General features: G+C 36.1%; 1 protein-coding gene across 1 annotated transcript in view; it reads left to right on the forward strand.

Annotated features, from left to right (window-relative positions):
- Window positions 1-19,113, forward strand: part of csmd1 (CUB and Sushi multiple domains 1) — a 716,970-nt gene that overhangs the window by 596,368 nt on the left and 101,489 nt on the right. The window contains exons 37-42 of the mRNA XM_031902727.1: window positions 539-635; window positions 2,107-2,211; window positions 9,168-9,286; window positions 14,446-14,515; window positions 18,056-18,172; window positions 18,536-18,745. Of these exons, the coding sequence (XP_031758587.1) occupies window positions 539-635; window positions 2,107-2,211; window positions 9,168-9,286; window positions 14,446-14,515; window positions 18,056-18,172; window positions 18,536-18,745 (718 nt within the window). The remainder of the gene's footprint in view (window positions 1-538; window positions 636-2,106; window positions 2,212-9,167; window positions 9,287-14,445; window positions 14,516-18,055; window positions 18,173-18,535; window positions 18,746-19,113) is intronic.

Consider the following 19,113-nt stretch of genomic DNA (forward strand, 5'->3'; position numbering starts at 1 on the left):
TTTGCATTTTTAGACATTTAGAAGCCTATATCTTGTTACAGAATTGGAATTACACAAAAATTCTACCATATTTTGAAAGCTTAGGTTGTTCTGAAAAAAACGATATATTGTTTTCCTTGGTAAACTAAAAGTCCCCCCGAGGAAAGGCCCCTAAAGTGAAACAGTGCAAAATGTTCAAAAACTGTCTGGCAATACAAGTTCCGCTTTGACCAAAATGGCTGGCAGTAAAAGGGTTAAGCTAGGAAACATCAGATTTTGCTATTGAATGCACAGTATTGTTGTAATTGTTCTTCCTATGGTTGTGCCCCTTGAATAAATTGGGTGGGAGATAACCCAGTCAGGTTTATGGGAATATCATTTTTGGAATAGCGAAACAAAAGCTTGTGAGTTGACCTGGCATGTAGAGTTCAAGGAACATTTTATGTTATTTAAGTGTGATGTCTTCTCCCAAAGTCAAAATCGGTCACTGATTCATTTACTAAATCAAAGTATTGTACCTTTTTTACATGATTAAAGTATTGTACATTTTTTCATGCAGATACAAGTATTAAGTTTTGCTACAGAACACAACTGGGACTCACTTGAGATATATGATGGTTCTGATACGACAGCACCAAGACTTGGGAGTTTTTCTGGTAAATGTTGATATTTTTATTAATATAAACTAAAATAATTTGTCATAACTAATATTTCCACCGAAAGTTCAATAGTTCTAGTATTAATTCACATGCATCTATAAGGATTTTAATTATCTCTAAACATATAGGGGCAGATTTATTAATCCACGAATCTGAATCCCGAAAGGGAAAAAATCGCATTGGAACCGAAAATTTTGCGACTTTTTCGACGGCGTCGCGGTTTTTCGTATTTGTCGCGACTTTTTCAAAACTGCCGTGACTTTATCGTATTTTGCAAAACTATTTCGCCGCCGTCGTGATTGTTTCGTATTGAGCAATAGTAAACGCCGGAAAAACCAATCCAAATTTTTTGCAACGCCGACGAAAAAATCGCTGGACATACGAAAAATCGTGGTGGCGACTAAAAGGTCGCAAAAATACCAATCCTTACAAAAAAAATGCATTCGGACGCCTTCGGACCGTTCGGGGATTAGTAAATCTCCCCCATAGTATGGGGTTTTTTGTGTGAATTTTCTTTATGTAAGTAATACAGATTTATGTACACTATCCAGTAGAATTAACTTAAATCACTAATTATTTAGTTATATTGTGTGGGGCTGAACTTGTAACACCTATAAATCAGTCCCTGGATCTCCTCTTACCTGTATGTAGTCCTTAACTAAATCCATTCTTAAGCCTCAAGTACATATTCTACAGCTTGGTATCACAATTTATTTTGGTATCTTTGAATAACATGACACACAAGGATATAAAAATTTCATTTGAATGATTCTCCCAGAAACAAGAGCTTACATTTAATAATTGTTCGATAAGGTACACACTATCCAGAAATGGTTCATCCTTTGGGCTATCTAAGATGCCTTTCTAAAAATTGTATGTTTGAAAATGGTTAATTTTGTTTGTTAAATAAGGTCCAAAAATCATTGTTTTGAACTGTGCTTTGAAATTCTCGATGTTCTGTAAAAAATCGAGCTGCTGCTGAACCAGTAGTTCAGGGTTACCCGTACCAGGATATGCATTAATTATGTTAATTCTAATGAGCAGCGTTGCTGTAACATTTTCTGTAGATTATAGTCATTTCAGGTGGTGTTATACCACTCTGAAATTTGCAGAGATTGCTTTGCTCTGAATAAATGGAAGGCCATCCTCCATAGACTCCATTTTAACCAAATAATTAAAACATTTTTAAATGATTTCCTTTTTCTGTGTAATAATGAAATAGCACCTTGTACTTGATTCCAGCAAAAATATATTTAATCCCCATTAAATGCAAAGCAATCTTATATATCATAGTTTTTGGTAGGTATGGAGATCTAAATTACAGAAAGATCCCTTATCAGAAAAACCCCAGGTCCCAAGCATTCTCGATAACAGCTCCCATGTCTGAATAGTAAAATGTAGTTTACATTTTTTTTTCCGATATACTCCTGTTTTGTAAATCTCTTCGTTCTTCACTTTTGTCTATTAGGAACTACTGTTCCAGCTTTATTAAACAGCACATCTAATCAACTTTATTTGCACTTTCACTCTGATATAAGCGTGTCAGCTGCTGGATTTCATCTTGAATACAAAAGTAAGCTTTACATTATTGATAATATTTTTTTAGTATTCTTAACACCATATGAAGCATTTATTTTTTTTTTAAATATCTGTCAATGATGTGTTTAAAAGTATTTGGGTTTAATTATATTAGAATCGTATGTACTAATTCAATTCTGAATTTTCATGTGTTATAAAATATGATGTTTTTCTTGTTGAATTGCATCTGACCATTCTTTTGTATGTCTGAGAGTGTAATAGTGCTAAGTACACTGCGTACAGTGGGGAACATGGGAAACATACAAGTAAAGCATGTGATTTGCAAAGACACAGATTCATTTATCAATTTATAGAAAACAGTAAAGCAGCACAATATATGTTATACAAGTATACAAAATGGATAAAACAATGTTCACACCTTAAATAACAGCAAGTTGAAATTTTAGATATTGTAGCAAAATGGGGGAATTTATTTTAAAATAGGACTGTCTTATTTTCTCCATAAAATAAAATTACCTGTTGCATTGGAGAGAGAGAGGAAAACCTCCATAAATATTGCCTATATGCAACTAAAAAGTATTGCCTATTATTTCCTATTTCATTGGTAGCATTACATTGGTCCAATGGAGCGATAGGATAGCACAGTGTGTAAGCTATGGTTTTTTTTCTATGCTAGAGGGACTAATTCCATAGATTTCATTATTCTAAGAGCATGCTTTAGGCAGGTGCAATGTGTTTTAGTGTGTATGTTTTATTTATGTTTTTCTTACAAGTTTTAAAATTAACCTACTTGTAATAACTGAAAAGCATCAGAAGCAATATGTATTGTTTTACTATGTTTAATTTGCTTAAAAGATTAAAAATGTTTTAGCTTATTGAGTGTGAACTAGGGCCTGCATTATCACTGTTATTAATGGCACTCACTGGTCACATTAACAGACTATTATTGTCTTCATTAGCAAGCTGGCATAATCATGGGAATAAAATGTACCCAGTGAAATGTTTAGAATCACCGCTGAGAAAATTATGCTTAAAGGAAAACTATACCCTCAAACAATGTAGGTCTATATAAAAATATATTGCATAAACCCTGCTTCATCTAAATAAACCATTTTCATATAAATATACTTTTTAGTAGTATAGAAAATTGCCATTTTAAGAATTAAGGGCCTCCTCCTGGGATCATAGGATTCACAATGCACACAAACAAGCCAAGGCACACATACATGCTAGGCCACATCAGCCAATTAATGGACAGAGTTCTGCCTTTTGCTTCCAAACTACTTCCTGTTACAATTAGAGCTCCATTATTTCTGGTCAATATGATGGCTCAAGAGAAAAGATGCAAAAGGGCAATATTTACTGGTATATATATTTTAGTTTGGGAAGATTCTTTAATACGTCACTTAACATACAGTAGTATCTATTTGTTTTTTATTCATTTTGGGGGTATGGTTTTCCTTTAATAAATAATGTTTTAAATCTGACCCATCAGTCCAACAGAAATGGGCTTTCCCCCCAATTTGACTATCACCATAACCATGACACAATTCATTGAACAGGGCAGTACTATTTGTATGCAAGCTAACTTGAATGAAACATTTTATTGACTTGTCTAAGGTTGTTACACTTATGTAAATGTTCCACATTTATTCATTTTATGAACAACTATAAATGAAAAATTCTAGGCTTTATTTTCTTAGCACAGGTTATTTATTTTTAACTATACTGCTGGAAGAATATGCTGTAAATATTTTTATATTTTACTTTCAAGGTCATTCCCTACTTGCTTTGTTTGCTGGCCTCTAACAGAAAACATGTAATAAAGCATGCAATACTTACAATATTTGTGTTTTATTCTGTTTCAACTGGTATAAATAACTTCTTAGGGGCTCTTGCTCTACCTTTTGCACTCCCTTTTCAAGAGATACAAAAAAAAAAACTGAAGGGGGAATTTCATTTTAGGATCACAGTTTTAGTATAATGAAATGTTCATAGTCTGAGACAATTTTCAGTCAGAAGCCAAATGTCATGTCATCAAGGGGATTTGGTCATTTGGAGCTTGTAGGAAACTAAAACTCTTTTACATTCATATGCACATTTGGATCCCTCTTTAAAGTAGGCAGACAAAAGATTTTTTACTTAATCCTAAAATGCTTTTATTAATTGGCCTCTATGGAAGTGGCACTCAATTGCCATGAAATGTGTTAAGCCCATGCCTCTCCCTGCCCACATGTTTTTAACACTGGATTATTTTAGTGAAAAATATGTCTGCCTGCTTTAAAGAAGAATCTGAGTGTGCCTATTGAATGTATTACAGATTTCAACTGATCCTAATAGTTTATCTGTTAAAAATGTTAAATATTACATTCTATTAAATTTTATATTATATATATTAATATTCACCGCAAAGGTTGCAGAAGCTGCAGGGTTCCCGCAACTGCTTGCATCGGGCTTGAGCAATCAGTCACTAAAACCACATGAGAGTTCCTGAACTCCTAGAAAGCTGTGGTAGTCAACTGTAATTGTAATTTTATGAAATAACTAACTTTATTTATCCTGCTTCTGCTATTTCAAATGTTGTTCTGGTAATATTGGAAATCCATGTAGAGTGTTTCCACTAACAAGTTTTTTCTTGTTTAAAGAGAAAATAAAAAAGTGTGCAAATGTGTAGCATCTGGATACTCTTAATAACTTTGCTGCAGAACATTATTTTACTCATTTTTAGCAAAATGGATATCAGCCTAGTACCTTGTTGATTTATCTCCATCTTGCAACCAGCTAGAACAATTCTCTGTGTGTTATTGTGTGTTTACTGCAATATTTTCTTCTTTCTAATATATTTATTTTTGCTACCATGCTACAGTGATGTCCTCTTGTTAGTGCTTTCAAAAGATTCGAAAAATTGTGAAAAATTAATGAAATGGCTAAAATGTCGCGTGGCAAAAAAAATTGTAAAAAAAAATTCTACCCATCAATAGTATCTAGTAAATGTGTTAATGGGGTTGTTCAATTTTGGGCTAACTTTTAGTATGATGTAGACAGTGCTATTCTGAGACAATTTGCAATTTGTCTTCATTTTTATAATTGGTAGTTTTTTTAGTTATTTTACTTTTTCTTCCACAGGTCTCCAGTTTGGAATTTTAGCAGTTATCTGGTTGCTAGGGTCCATTTAACCTTAATAATCAGGGAATGATTTGAGAAAGTAACTGATATATGAGTAGTAGAGGGGCTAAATAGAAAGATAAGTAATAGAAATAACAACAAAATTGTAGCCTCAAAGAACAATAGTTTTTTGGCTGCTGGGGTCAGTGACCCCCATTTGAAATCTGAAAAGAGTCAGAAGAAGGCAAATGATTAAAAAAACTAAAAAATATAAATAATGAAAACCAATTGAAAAGTTGCTTAGAATCAGCCATTCTATAACATATTAAAAGATAAGTTGAAGGTGAACCACCCCTTTAAATAAATCACCAAAAGTTTCTCCTTTCATGTAGCCCATTCCAACCAATCAGATATTTGCTTTCATTACTCTTACTGCATTAGACCAGCAAATGCTACCTGAGCATTTTTGCTATATCGGACTTTGCTCACATAAAAACATAACACCTTTTTAATGCTGTATACTGAAAAAGAATAAGAACTACCTTCAGTTCTGCTGTAAAGATGTCAAACAATGTCTTTTTTGTTGGAGTCATAAAATTAGCAGTTAGCAGTAAGACATATTTATAATACTGCGTGCCATATTTTTTCCAAAAGGTCACTTTTTATGTTGAAGATAATGGACTGTGTAAAAAATATTAGTATTTATGACTTGAAAGCACACAGGATATTTTGATAAAATGGTAAGTTTTCTCTAATGAGAGCTAATGGCCATAATGGCAGCTTTATTTGCTGAAAAATCTTTTTTTCTGCTATTACAAGAGAATAATAAACTGCACAGGGTACTCTATAAGGACAAATTATTAAAAAGTTACATATTTGGCATGTGCCAGAGCCTCCTCTTTAATTTTAGTTAAAGAAATGTATAATTACCTTGTTCCACAGATGTCCCTTTTAGCTTAGTCTCCAACCCACTTATACAGAATGCTAGAGCTTCTCGTATGTATTAAATTAAAACATTAAGGAGTGTTACTTATTAACAGAGATATATAATACTATCATTGTCACTGTCCCGGCATAGTACAGTAAAGTAGGGGGGAATCCCAAGAAACCAGTTCTTAATTTTCCTGTGAGAAAACCTGTGGCCCATAGTGTTTTAAGTACAAAACCCGTAAGGCCATGTTGAAAAATAAAGTCTGCAGTTTCTTTACTATGCTTGTCATGGGACCTGTGTGTGCCTTCTGGTTACTTCTTGGTATAATTCTTCTGTCACTGCCCTTCTGCCAGTAAGCTGTTGTATATAGTGACCAAACCCCCTAGTGGAGCACTAGAAGTTTCAAGTTTTATTGTCATATACAAATAACAATGAAGCATCATTACCGTAATGAAATTTTTTTGACCCGTGTTCCTCCCAACTTTACATAGACAAAAAAAAATACAAATATTAAATATAATAAAAGTGTGAAATAAAAGTACAATTTATTTACAATAAAAAATGCAATTAAATATTTGAAATTGTGCAATGAGGATTTAAAATGGCTTTGCTTAAAGTGACACTGCGAAGAGTCCAGTAGTTATGGGGAGTGTGTGTTGGTGTGTGCAGACTGTCAGCAGTTTAGAAGCCTGATGGCTTGTGGGTAGAAACTGTCTCTGTATCTGCTGGTGTGTGGCTGGATGCTCCTGTAACGCCTGCCTGTCTGTGCCTGGGCTGGCCGGGGTCAGAGAGGATCCGCTGCATCTTCCTCCTACAGCGCTGTCTGTACAGGTCCTGCATGGCTGGCAGTTCAGTCCTGGTGATGCGCTGTACTGATCTCACCACCCTCTGCAGAGCTTTGCGGTCCAAAGCATTACAGCTGCCATACCAGGTGGTGATACAGCTGGACAGAATACTCTCAATGGTACATCGATAGAAGTTTGTGAGAATTCTGGAGTCCATGGCGGACCTCCTCAGGCGCCACAGAAAGAAGAGCCTCTGTCTTGCAGCTTTTGTGATCACACCAACGTGGTGAGACCAACTCAGATCCTCACTGATATTGATGCCAAGGAATCTGAAGTAGCTGACTCCACCTCTGCTCCCTCAATGTGAATGGGGGTATGGCCTCCTCCCTGCAGTCTCCTGTAATCCACAATGAGCTCCTTAGTTTTGCTGACATTGAGCAGCAGGTTGTTGTCATGGCACTTTTCTCTCACCTCTGCCCTGTATGCTGACTCATCTCCATTAGAAATGCAGCCGATGATGGTGGTGTCGTCTGCAAATTTGATGATAGTATTGAAGCTGTGTGTTGCTGTACAGTCATGGATGAACAGGGTGTACAGCAGGGGGCTGAGCACACATCCCTGGGGGGCACCGGTGCTAAGTGTCAGTGTGGATGAGGTGATGTTGCCGATCCGAACCACCTGAGGTCTGTTTGTCAGGAAGTCCAGGACCCAGCTGCACAGGGAGTAACCGATGTTCAGGTCACGGAGTTTCATGACAAGTCTGGATGGTACGATGGTGTTGAAAGCGGAGCTATAGTCAATGAACAGCATCCGCACGTATGTGTTTCTCTGGTCCAGGTGGGAGAGGGCAGTGTGAAGTGCAGTTGTTATTGCATCGTGTGTAGATCTATTTGACCTGTAGACAAACTGGAGTGGATCAAGTGAAGCAGGGAGTAAAGATGTGATGTGAGCCTTGACTATACGCTCAAAGAACATGGCAATGGAGTGCTACTGGGTGATTTAGGTAGCTCACATTCATTTTCTTAGGGACAGGGATGATTGTGGTCCTCTTAAAACATGTTGGGACAGCAGACTCGAGCAGGGAAAGGTTAAAAATGTCTGTGAAGACATCTGCTAGCTCGTGGGCGCATGCTTTGAAAACACGACCTGGGATGTTATCTGGTCCAAGTGATTTCCGTGTGTTTTTATTGCTTTCCTGAGTGCATACCGGGATGATTTGTACTCACTTGGGTTTTCGGATTTAAAGGCTGCAGCCCGCGTTATGATGTCATTGATGCATTTGTGAATAAAGTCTGTTATGTACTCAGCGTAGCTGTTGATGTTGTTGTTAGCGGCAGTCCAGAAGACTTCCCAGTCCGTGATGTTGAAGCAGTGATGCAGGGTGCTGTCTGACTAGCGCAGATTGAACGCTCATAGGCTGCTCGCATTTCAGCTTCTGCCTATAGGCTGGCAGCAGCAGGACTGAGGAGTGATCTGATTTGCTGAAGGCTGACCCAGGGAGGGCTTTATAGGCATGTGCGTACGGAGTGTAAACATGGTCCAAGATGTTCTCACCACGCGTTGGAAAGCTAATTCTGAGAATGCACTTTATCAATCTTCTTTGATTTTAGGTATATGTCTTATCTTCTCAAATACTGCCAATTGGAGCTTTCAGATTGAGAGGCAAGGGTGTCAGATATGCTCAGAAGTATAAACTATGATAGAACAAATATAATTAATATCAGAGAGCAAGGATTCATGGATTAGGGCTCCAACTAAAAGCCAAAGTAAGAAGCAACTTGATTACACAGTTAGATTATTGAGGTCTATTTTGAATCATAAACAGATGACATGCAGAAATTTAAAAGAAAAATAATGTAGGTACTACTGTACAGCATCTAGAAGTTAGTCTATTTAATCTGGGTACCCTAGTAATAAAAGCAACTCGGCTGTTTCCAGTGAAAGCACCAGAAACAACCAATCTAGTTTAATTACTAAAAGAACAACAAACTAACAAGGTTCAGAGGGTCAACATGTGTGCAGGGGGTGCATTTGTTTTGTATTGTTAACAATAGGGGTTATGTAGCTGCTATGTCCCAGAATTCTTCCCTTTTGTAAAGAAATATTTGTTTCAAATATTATTAATTTTCTTGCATAACACTGTTTTTATTCTTTTCTTTATCATTGTAGCTGTTGGGCTCACAGCGTGCCCAGAACCCCTAGTTCCAAACAATGGAATAAAGAATGGAGATCGATACATGGTTAATGATGTGGTGTCTTTTCAGTGTGAGCCTGGATATACATTACAGGTATAATCAATGTGAATACAAATATTATTTAATGGATGGTAAAATGATTAATGTTTAGGAAATTCACAAATCTATCAGGGTATCGATTAATCTTAAAAACACTTCACTGCAACCACAACAAATGTCTAACTACCTGTTTATGACCGCATACTTGTTCTGTCTGCTTCATTCACACAAAACAATTATGAGTGCAAATGTTTTATTTTTTTTTCCCTAATACAAACCTTGGTTCTCATCACTCAATATGATTCTCTAGACTCTCTTATTCTTACACAATGTTTTGTATACACCCAAACCTAATCTGTTTGTTACCGGGTATAGGAATATACTTTATTTTCTTTTATTTGTTGTTTCTGCTTGTCCTCTGTATCCCTTTTCTCATATATGCTCTTCCTTTTATAATGGGCAGTGATCACCAACCAGGGACTCGGGAGCAACATGTTGCTCACCAACCCCTTGGATGTTGCTCCCAGTGGCCTCAAAGCAGGTGCTTATTTTTTAATTCCTGGCTTGGAGGCAAGCTTTGGTTGCATAAAAAATCAGGTGTACTGCCAAACAGTGCCTCCTGTAAGGCTGCCAGTCCACACAAGGGGTACCAAATAGCCAACCATAGTTCTTATTTGGCATCTCTGGAACTTTTTTCTTGCTTGTGTTACTCCCCAACCCTTTTTCCATCTGAATGTTCACAGGTATAAAAGGTTGGGGACTCCTAATACTGAGTATCAAAAGTCATATTGTGAGTATGTTCTAAATAGTAACAACAGATTCAGAAAAAATGGTAAAGATGAATACAGGTATGGGACCTGTTATCCAGAATGCTCAGGACCAGGAATTTTCCAAATAAAGGGTATTCATGTAAAGGGTATTTATGTAAGTTAGATCAATATGCCTTAAGTCTACTAAAAAAAATAATTTAAACATTAAATAAAACCAATAGGGTTTGTTGTATCTAATAAAGATTAATTATATCTTAGTTGGGATCAAGTACAAGGAACTGTTTTATTATTACAGAAAAAAAAGGAACATTAATGGAAAGGAAGAACTTTAGTGCCGCTGATGTTTTACATATGAAGTTTATTAAAACCCAAGATCAGATTTTGTATAGTTTCAACAAACAATTTGATGTCTTTTTAAGAAGTTAAAAAACAAAGTTACTGCAACTACTTTAATACATTACAAAGTCCCCACTCTGGAACACATTGGAGAGATGTTCAGATTTTTTTTTACCTTCTTTTGAATCAGTTAGGCAAGTTTCACTTAGAGGAAAAAGGTTTAAGATGGTCCAACCCCATCTAATATGTTACCTGTGCATGTCTATAATAATCTCTCCTGGTGAATTTGAATATTGTCCCATTTCCTGTATTTGAATTTTTTTCTGTTCTGTTTTTCTGTCCACATGATGTGGGTAATATGCCCTCTCTGCTGATTACTCTACTGTTACTTTCTGTTACCTTGGAGGGTCAATTGTACCCATATAGCAGTGCATCTTTACAGATTTACGCCTCTTTGTTTATACCACACATTTTAAAATGACACAATCCGAGCCCCACTATTACTGTCTTTACATATAAATAAATAAGGTTGAGGAGACTGCCTCATACAGACAAAAGCAAACAAATGAATTCTGGGAATGAATTCCAAACTCTTAAAAAAATCCCATTTACATGGGTTTATCCTATAGGCTACAGCTCACCCACTGGGTTTGAAGCTGAAGCCAGGATAATAGCTGATCAGTTTCCCAACTACAGACCGGTTTCACCTTTCTTGAGGCTCATCAATGTAGTGCAGGGTTTTCTGATCAGCTTAGGTAGAGTCACCATGTGGTTCTACAAACAAATAAATAAATAAGGTTGAGGAGACTGCTTCATACAGACAAAAGCAAACAAAAGGAATTCTGGGAATGAATTCCAAACTCTTAAAAAAATCCCATGTACATGGGTTTATCCTATAGACTACAGCTCACCCACTGGGTTTAAAGCTGAAGCCAGGATAATAGCTGATCAGATTCCCAACTACAGACCGGTTTTGCCTTTCTTGAGGCTCATCAGTGTAGTGCAGGGTTTTCTGATCAGCTTAGGTAGAGTCACCATGTGGTTCTACAAACAAATAAATAAATAAATAAGGTTGAGGAGACTGCTTCATACAGACAAAAGCAAACAAACGGAATTCTGGGAATGAATTCCAAACTCTTAAAAAAATCCCATTTACATGGGTTTATCCTATAGGCTACAGCTCACCCACTGGGTTTAAAGCTGAAGCCAGGATAATAGCTGATCAGATTCCCAACTACAGACCGGTTTTGCCTTTCTTGAGGCTCATCAGTGTAGTGCAGGGTTTTCTGATCAGCTTAGGTAGAGTCACCATGTGGTTCTACAAACAAATAAATAAGGTTGAGGAGACCTTCAAAGCTTCAAACCCAGTGGGTGAGCTGTAGCCTATAGGATAAACCCATGTAAATGGGATTTTTTTAAGAGTTTGTAATTCATTCCCAGAATTCCTTTTGTTTGCTTTTGTCTGTATGAGGCAGTCTCCTCAACCTTATTTATTTGTTTGTAGAACCACATGGTGACTCTACCTAAGCTGGTCAGAAAACCCTGCACTACACTGATGAGCCTCAAGAAAGATGAAACCGGTCTGTAGTTGGGAATCTGATCAGCTATTATCCTGGCTTCAGCTTCAAACCTAGTGGGTGAGCTGTAGCTTATAGGATAAACCCATGTAAATGGGATTTTTTTAAGAGTTTGGAATTCATTCCCAGAATTCATTTTGTTTGTCTTTACATATGAGATAGACCAGGAGAGAGAGAAATGTAATGGGAATTCAAGATTCTCTTAGTTTTTTTTTGACAAGAATACATGTAATTATATATGTAATACAGATGTAGAGCAGACTTAGGGGCTGATTTACTAAGACACGAATTCGAATCCAAATTGGAAAAATTCCGATTGGAAAACGAACATTTTGCGACTTTTTCGTATTTTTTGCGATTTTTTCGTAGCCATTACGATTCGCTCGTATCTTGTCGCGACTTTTTCGTATTGAGTGCTCGTAAGCGGCGGGCGAAACTTTCAGACTTAGCATGATTTTGGAAGCCTCCCATAGGACTCAATGGCACCCTGCAGCTCCAACCTGGCCCAAGAAAAGTCACCATACTGAAGCTTGAATGAATCCGAACGCTACGAAAAAAATCGCAACATTTTGCGCGACATTCGGAATGGCAACGAAAAAGTCGCGATAATTTTCCAAAAAAACCGCCAAATACCAATCATTACGAAAAAAACGCAATCGGACGCATTCGGCCGGTTCGTGAGTAAGTAAATGGGCCCCTTAGTGTGTCAATGAATATATTAGCCACCATCCATGGGACATGGGGTTTTATAGATAAAAGGGGTTTTAAATCATTTGGATCACCATACTTTTAGGCTACTAAAAATATTTAGAAAAAAGAGGCAAAGAAATTTACATTTTGTGAACAATCCATACAGAGTAGGTATCAGAAGACCCCTAGTGACCAAAAGAGGGTGATTTATGTACCACATATAAATTGTACATTTCTGTGCTACTCAAAAAAGGTACAGCTTTTATCAATTTAATAAAAACATTAAAAGCCCCATGTGGATAGCCTAACGCATTTCATGCTTACCCAGTATGTAATCATAGGATCCAAAGGGGAGGTACACAAGCCCCACCTTCCCATGGTTAAAACTAATCAATAAAAGATACATCACTTACTATGTCACAGAACCTCACCCATCGCATAATTGACATCATTAGTATGCAATCACATTTAAATCAGAATCACGGTATAAAACATCCACATTATAGGCCTGTATAACATTAGACAAAAAATAAATACTAATAACATTTAAAAATTAAATTGAGTGTTTTTTTTCACCAATATAGATTTATCCAGCTTAGTAAGGCTCAATTATGAGGTGCTGTTCTAATATTACACATAAAAAGGGAAACATTTTTAAAAAATTAGAATTGTGTGCTTTAAATTGCCTTCTTGTAATTGGAGATTTTTGGATCCCACACTTAGGGGCACATTTACTAAATATACATTTTTTTTAAATTTTCAAACTCAACTAAATTCATTTCCTTGAATATCTAACATTTACTGAAAAACCCTATTGGAAAAGTCTGTGTGGGAAAAAGTAAAAAAAAAAAAAACCTTAAATTTTTTGATTTGTTGCTCCAAAAGCTTGTATTTTCATACAAAAGCCATCAAAAATCCAAAAACTCTAACATTTTGAGACAAAAGAGGGATCTTCCGGGAAAGTAAAGGGACATCTGCCATTGACGGCTACAAGAACTTGTCAAGTTTTACATGGCGAATTGTAATATTCAGATTTTTTGTCATTTTTGCCATTTTTTTACGTTAAAAATCTGAATCAAGAAAAAAATATCTGATGATTATTTAATGGGCTTGTTAAAATATCAATAGTTTTAGTTTAGTTTTAACATTTTCAAGCAAAAAATAGTTAAAAAAAAAAAATGTTTACCAGACTGTTGTAATTTATACAACAGGAGGTTAGGGGGCAATCAAATGTTGTTTATTAAGCTTATTTAGCCAAAAGACCCTCATGAAATATGGGGATAGTAACCAAAGGTCAAGAAGAAGGAAAAAAGATGTTTTAGGGCTCTGGCACATGGGGAGATTAGTTGCCCGCAAGAAATCTTATCAGTATCATCAGTATTATGTGTTATTGAGCTGCCCTCCTCTATCTAATCCATAAAGTGCTTCCTATATTAACCCCTAAGAGTTGGTGCTCACAGAGCCAACTCTTAGGGGTTAAATTCGTGGGAGATTAGTCGCCTGCGAAAAGGGAGATTTGTCCCGGGCAACTAATCTCCCCGTGTGCCAGAGCCCTTATGATAAGGGTTTGTGTCACTTCCCTCCATACTATAATTTAATCTTTAGGAATGAGTCATGTAATGATCAGGAGACATGTTATGCTGAAGTTTATTGTATTTCCATATTATATTTTCATTTTTCTTTGCAAAATATGACTTTTAGACAATATTATATGTTTTAAATATATTGTTAACGTCATGGCAACAGTTTTAAACACTATTGTTTTGATAAGTTGATAACTGAGAACATTTCTTTTAACATATCCCTTTTTTATTCTCCTTTTTACTTATAAACTCTGCAGGGGCATTCCCATATCTCATGCATGCCTGGAACAGTAAGACGCTGGAATTACCCATCACCACTTTGTATTGGTAGGCACAAGTTTTTATTTTTTTGGTTCTGTATATCTTTTCAGATACAATACACTCATGATTTGGAGATTTTTTTTTTGTAGACAAACTTTACTATCTTACAAACCAATACAACAGAGTGGTAACCACTAAAAGGACAGTTAAATATCTAAATTGGCAATTTTGACACACCATTTAAATATAATTAATAATATCTCTCTTAAAAAATCACTAGTCCCTTTTCAGTTGAATATATAAATGAACCTAGTGGGAATGGGTTCATTTTTCTGTTTACTCCTAGCAGTAATTCATCAGAACCTGATACAAGTGAATGTGATACGAGTACCATATGTAAGCTTGTGAGATCCAAATCAGACACTTTTTTCATATTTATTTAAATGCAGGGGGCACCCTGTATACAGAACACAAATCATAAAAATAAATTCTGCCTTCTGGGTACTTCTTACACATATTTAGTGACTTCCCTCACTATACTAGGCCCCTTGTGGACTACCAATTAAAATAAATATATGTTGGGACCATCCCATTGGGGGATTGCTTAGCCTCCTGGCATTTCTTACTCAGGGTTCTCTCTATTGCAGCGGCAGACAGCCAGGGTCAGACAAGGTTGCCTGGGACACTGGGAAAAAACCCGGTGGGCCCCAGCGGGCCAGACCCGATGCCTATCTGCGCTGCCCGGGCTGCTGGTGTCCTTCCCGTGACACGTTTTACTTATACGCGCTCAGGGGAGGACAGCAGGGGGGAGGTTAGGGGGGGCACGGCGCACCTGGGGCAGCACCCACGGTGGGCCCTGCACCCCCCAGTCCGACCCTGCAGACAGCACCCACAGGCCCCTTCCTTACACAGGTAGGTAGCCTTCCTGCCTTGTATCCTGCTCAGAGAGACAGGACATCTCCAATACAATTAAATACCTTTCCACAGTACAGCCTTATTGTAAAAAGTCAGCTCCAATATATATGAGCTGGACTTATGGAATGAAGTAACTGGTCTGCCTGTTCCTTCTAGAACATTCCAAGCTCCAGGACCTGACAGCATTATTCCTTAAACAGAGGAAAGTCTCTGTTTAACAATACTTTTAGTAAAACCCACATCTGCCACTATGTAGAATCTAAAGTGTGGCATTCAGTGATATGAATAAATATACAATATTAGTCTGAGAGGGACTAATATACAATGAACAGAATTGTAATATGTTGGGGCATCACTGAAACAATAATTAGGAACATTTTATTAGGTAGTTTTTAATAAAACCTAAATTCAAGCAGGCATTGAATACAAGCTCTAAATATATGTTTTCTTGACAAACTGACTTTGTAATCGGAAACATTGCCTTTGCTAATACGATAAATATAATGAGCAGCTTTATCAGAATACAAACTGGATAAAAATTGGATATGTGTAACCACCGAAAGCAAATATTTTTAAAATTAAATTTGTCTGTTTGCGCCAAGATGCTTTTTTTGTGAACTCTGTTTTGGGATGATCAGTTATCTGAGTGTGTTAAAATCTATTGTGTATGCATCCTTGTAGTATAAGACAGCTAGTAATCTTTGAGACTGTAAATCAAAAACACAATGACAAGAATCTTATTCTGTACAAGCTTGTATCTTATCATGTTTACAAAAAGTATATAATATCTGTTGGGAATAATAGTGGTTAGTAGTGAAAGATTGTTTAATTCACATCATGGATGTAGCATTTCATCTTTTTAAACATAAAATTGCCTCTAATGTCAAAAGTGATTATTTGTTCAGAGGCACACACCAAGGTTACCGGATGCAATATTAAAATGTCTTACTGCACAATAAAATGTAATTGAAAAATAACCAACAAATAGGAGAGGAAGATTGTTCGAAAGCTTGTTTTGCATCTGAATAAGGTTATAGGACCAACATGGTTAGAAATGTAATGTTCAAGGTTCTATCAAACTCATAATATTTGTAATAAGATGATCTACCAAAAATTGTTTTTCATTATGGAAATGATGTTGGGAATCACATATTCCTTCATTCCCTAAAGAAGATAAATAATTATGTAATATACAGACTGTAAAATTAGCTCAAACGCTCTTGATCCATACAAATATATGTTTTAATGAAATTGTTTATATTTGTTCTAAAAAAATATCTCCTAAATACAGCAAGCTGTTTTAGATTCTAGTGGGCTCATTTATCAATTTATGCATTTGTGAATTTGAGAGTGTTTTTCTAATTTTAATAAACTTTTATTTAAAAAAAAAAAAAATTAGAGTGCTTTCTCACTATTAATATGGAAAACTCATTTGATTGAAAAAAACTTGAATACCTCAAATTTGCGAGTATGCAAAAAAAAAAAAACCCCACAAATATCTCGAATAGAAAATATGGCTTGACTTTTGCTCCCATTGACTTCTACATAAACTAGCAAGCTTTTGGATGCCGAAGTTTTACATTTGAGTTTTTTTGCACTAAAATTTTAAACATTCACATTTTGGAACCATAATTCAAGTTTTAGTGCTAAAAATACAAATATTTATAAATCACCCCCCTAGGTCACTGGGCTACAATCGTCATGTTTTTCATAATGTTAACATGTAAATGTCATATGGGTGCCTATAGTAAGATAGCTTAACAAAGGGGGTCCTTTACAGAGAGCCCAGGCATAAGCGCATGAGCACTAAGGAGCTCAAAACATTCCAACATCCCATTTTCAAATTTTTGCATTTCTCAAAATTTTCCTGACTGTCAGGTATCTGATAGAATCAGTACACATTGCTACCACTTGTAAAACAATAGACAAAAAAGAGAATTGAAAACATGGTATCATCAGGCCATGTAAATCCGTTTTAAAGAATATAATTATTGTTAAAAAAAAAGCCTGAAATATTAGCAAAGAAGTACACTAAAACTGCACACTATGTTTTGGGCAACCACACAGCTCCTTAGCACTGAACATTAGTGACTCCAAATATGACCCTAGTTGCTCCCCATCTTTATTCACAACTGTTGCTTTCAGTTACCTGATCTGAGGGACTGACTCACAATATACTGTACATAGACAATATAAAAGTCACTGGTCTGAGATCATTCAGGTTATTTCTTGAATTACCCAAATCACAGTTAAGGATACAGACAATGCCGCCATTGGGGGAGAGAGGGGGTACAATTGTGCTGGGCCCCATAAAATCTTCTTCTGTAAGGGGACCCGGTCACATCATTAAGAGAAGCTTGGTAGGGACAGCAAAGGGAGAAACTCCACTGGCCACCAATGAACTGCTTATTATAAAGTAACATCAGCTGTTTATATTTCACATGGCGTGGCCACAAAACACTGATCCCTCGTCAGTGAAAATGTATTCATCACCCTCATACATTACATTGATCTATCTCTGTTATAGAAATGGGCATGGGTGGGAGGATAGGAAAAAACATTTTGTTGAGACGAAATGGGACAGATTCACTCATCACTACTTCCCAGTACATGTATCTCTATTTATATAAGTTTGTGAAGTAAAAACTGAATGGCAATGTCTAACATTTATTCTCTTTCATTGTCTACTAGCAAGATGTGGTGGAACACTGACTAGCATGAGTGGAGTCATCTTAAGCCCAGGTTTTCCTGGAAATTATCCCAGTAACTTAGATTGTACATGGAAGATTATATTTCCAGTGGGATATGGTTAGTATAAATCCTCTAACAATACTGAAACAGAATTGAAACTGTATGAAAAATGTGAATGAATAAATTAATTCAATATATAATGAAAATTTAATAATGCATACAGTATAATAGTCTGGAACTAAAACTAATATAACCTTATATAATATATCTCAATGAATACCGTCCACTTTGTACTCAACTGTGTCCTATTAACATAAGATTTAGAAACATGAACTGTCTAAAAATAAACAGGTGTGGTTAGAAAATTTTAAAAGAGATACCTAATAAAATAATAGATTTTCCCTTTTATAACTATATCTTTTTGTTGCACTTTAATCACATCTTAAGTATTGCTATGGTAACTTTTTATTCATTTTGCAGGTGCACATATTCAGTTTGAAAACTTCTCCACTGAAGCAAACCATGATATCCTTGAAATTCAAAATGGACCTTATCATACAAGCTCACAGATTGGACAGTTCAGTGGTGCTGATCTTCCTCCGTCACTGCTCAGTACAACACATGAAGTGCTCATTCACTTTTTTAGTGATCATTCAGAAAATAAGAAAGGGTTTAAGCTTGTTTACCAAGGTAAGATTCTCTCTCTCTCTTTCTCTCTCTGCCTCTCCAAGAGATTTTCTTTCTCTCCCTCTTCTTCATACTGGAACATTAATGCTCCAGTAGGATGTTACATAGATGCGGAATATTTGTTCAATGCATAGCATAAACATTGAAAATTTTTACAGGGTACAGTGTACCATGGGCATGTGGTCTATAAGAACACTGAAAGATACTTTCAGTTAGAAAATGAATGAAACTAGTGTACATAAGCCTTAATGCTGCAGCAGGTAATGAAAAGATCTAATACAGAAAAACAATAGAGGAAAACCCATGCTGATTTTGTTGATTCCAGGAGAGCTCAGTGATAATCTGATATTGGTAAATTGGTATAGACATCG

This window comes from Xenopus tropicalis, chromosome 5 (genome assembly GCF_000004195.4).
Source record: "Xenopus tropicalis strain Nigerian chromosome 5, UCB_Xtro_10.0, whole genome shotgun sequence".
Lineage (NCBI taxonomy): Eukaryota > Metazoa > Chordata > Amphibia > Anura > Pipidae > Xenopus > Xenopus tropicalis.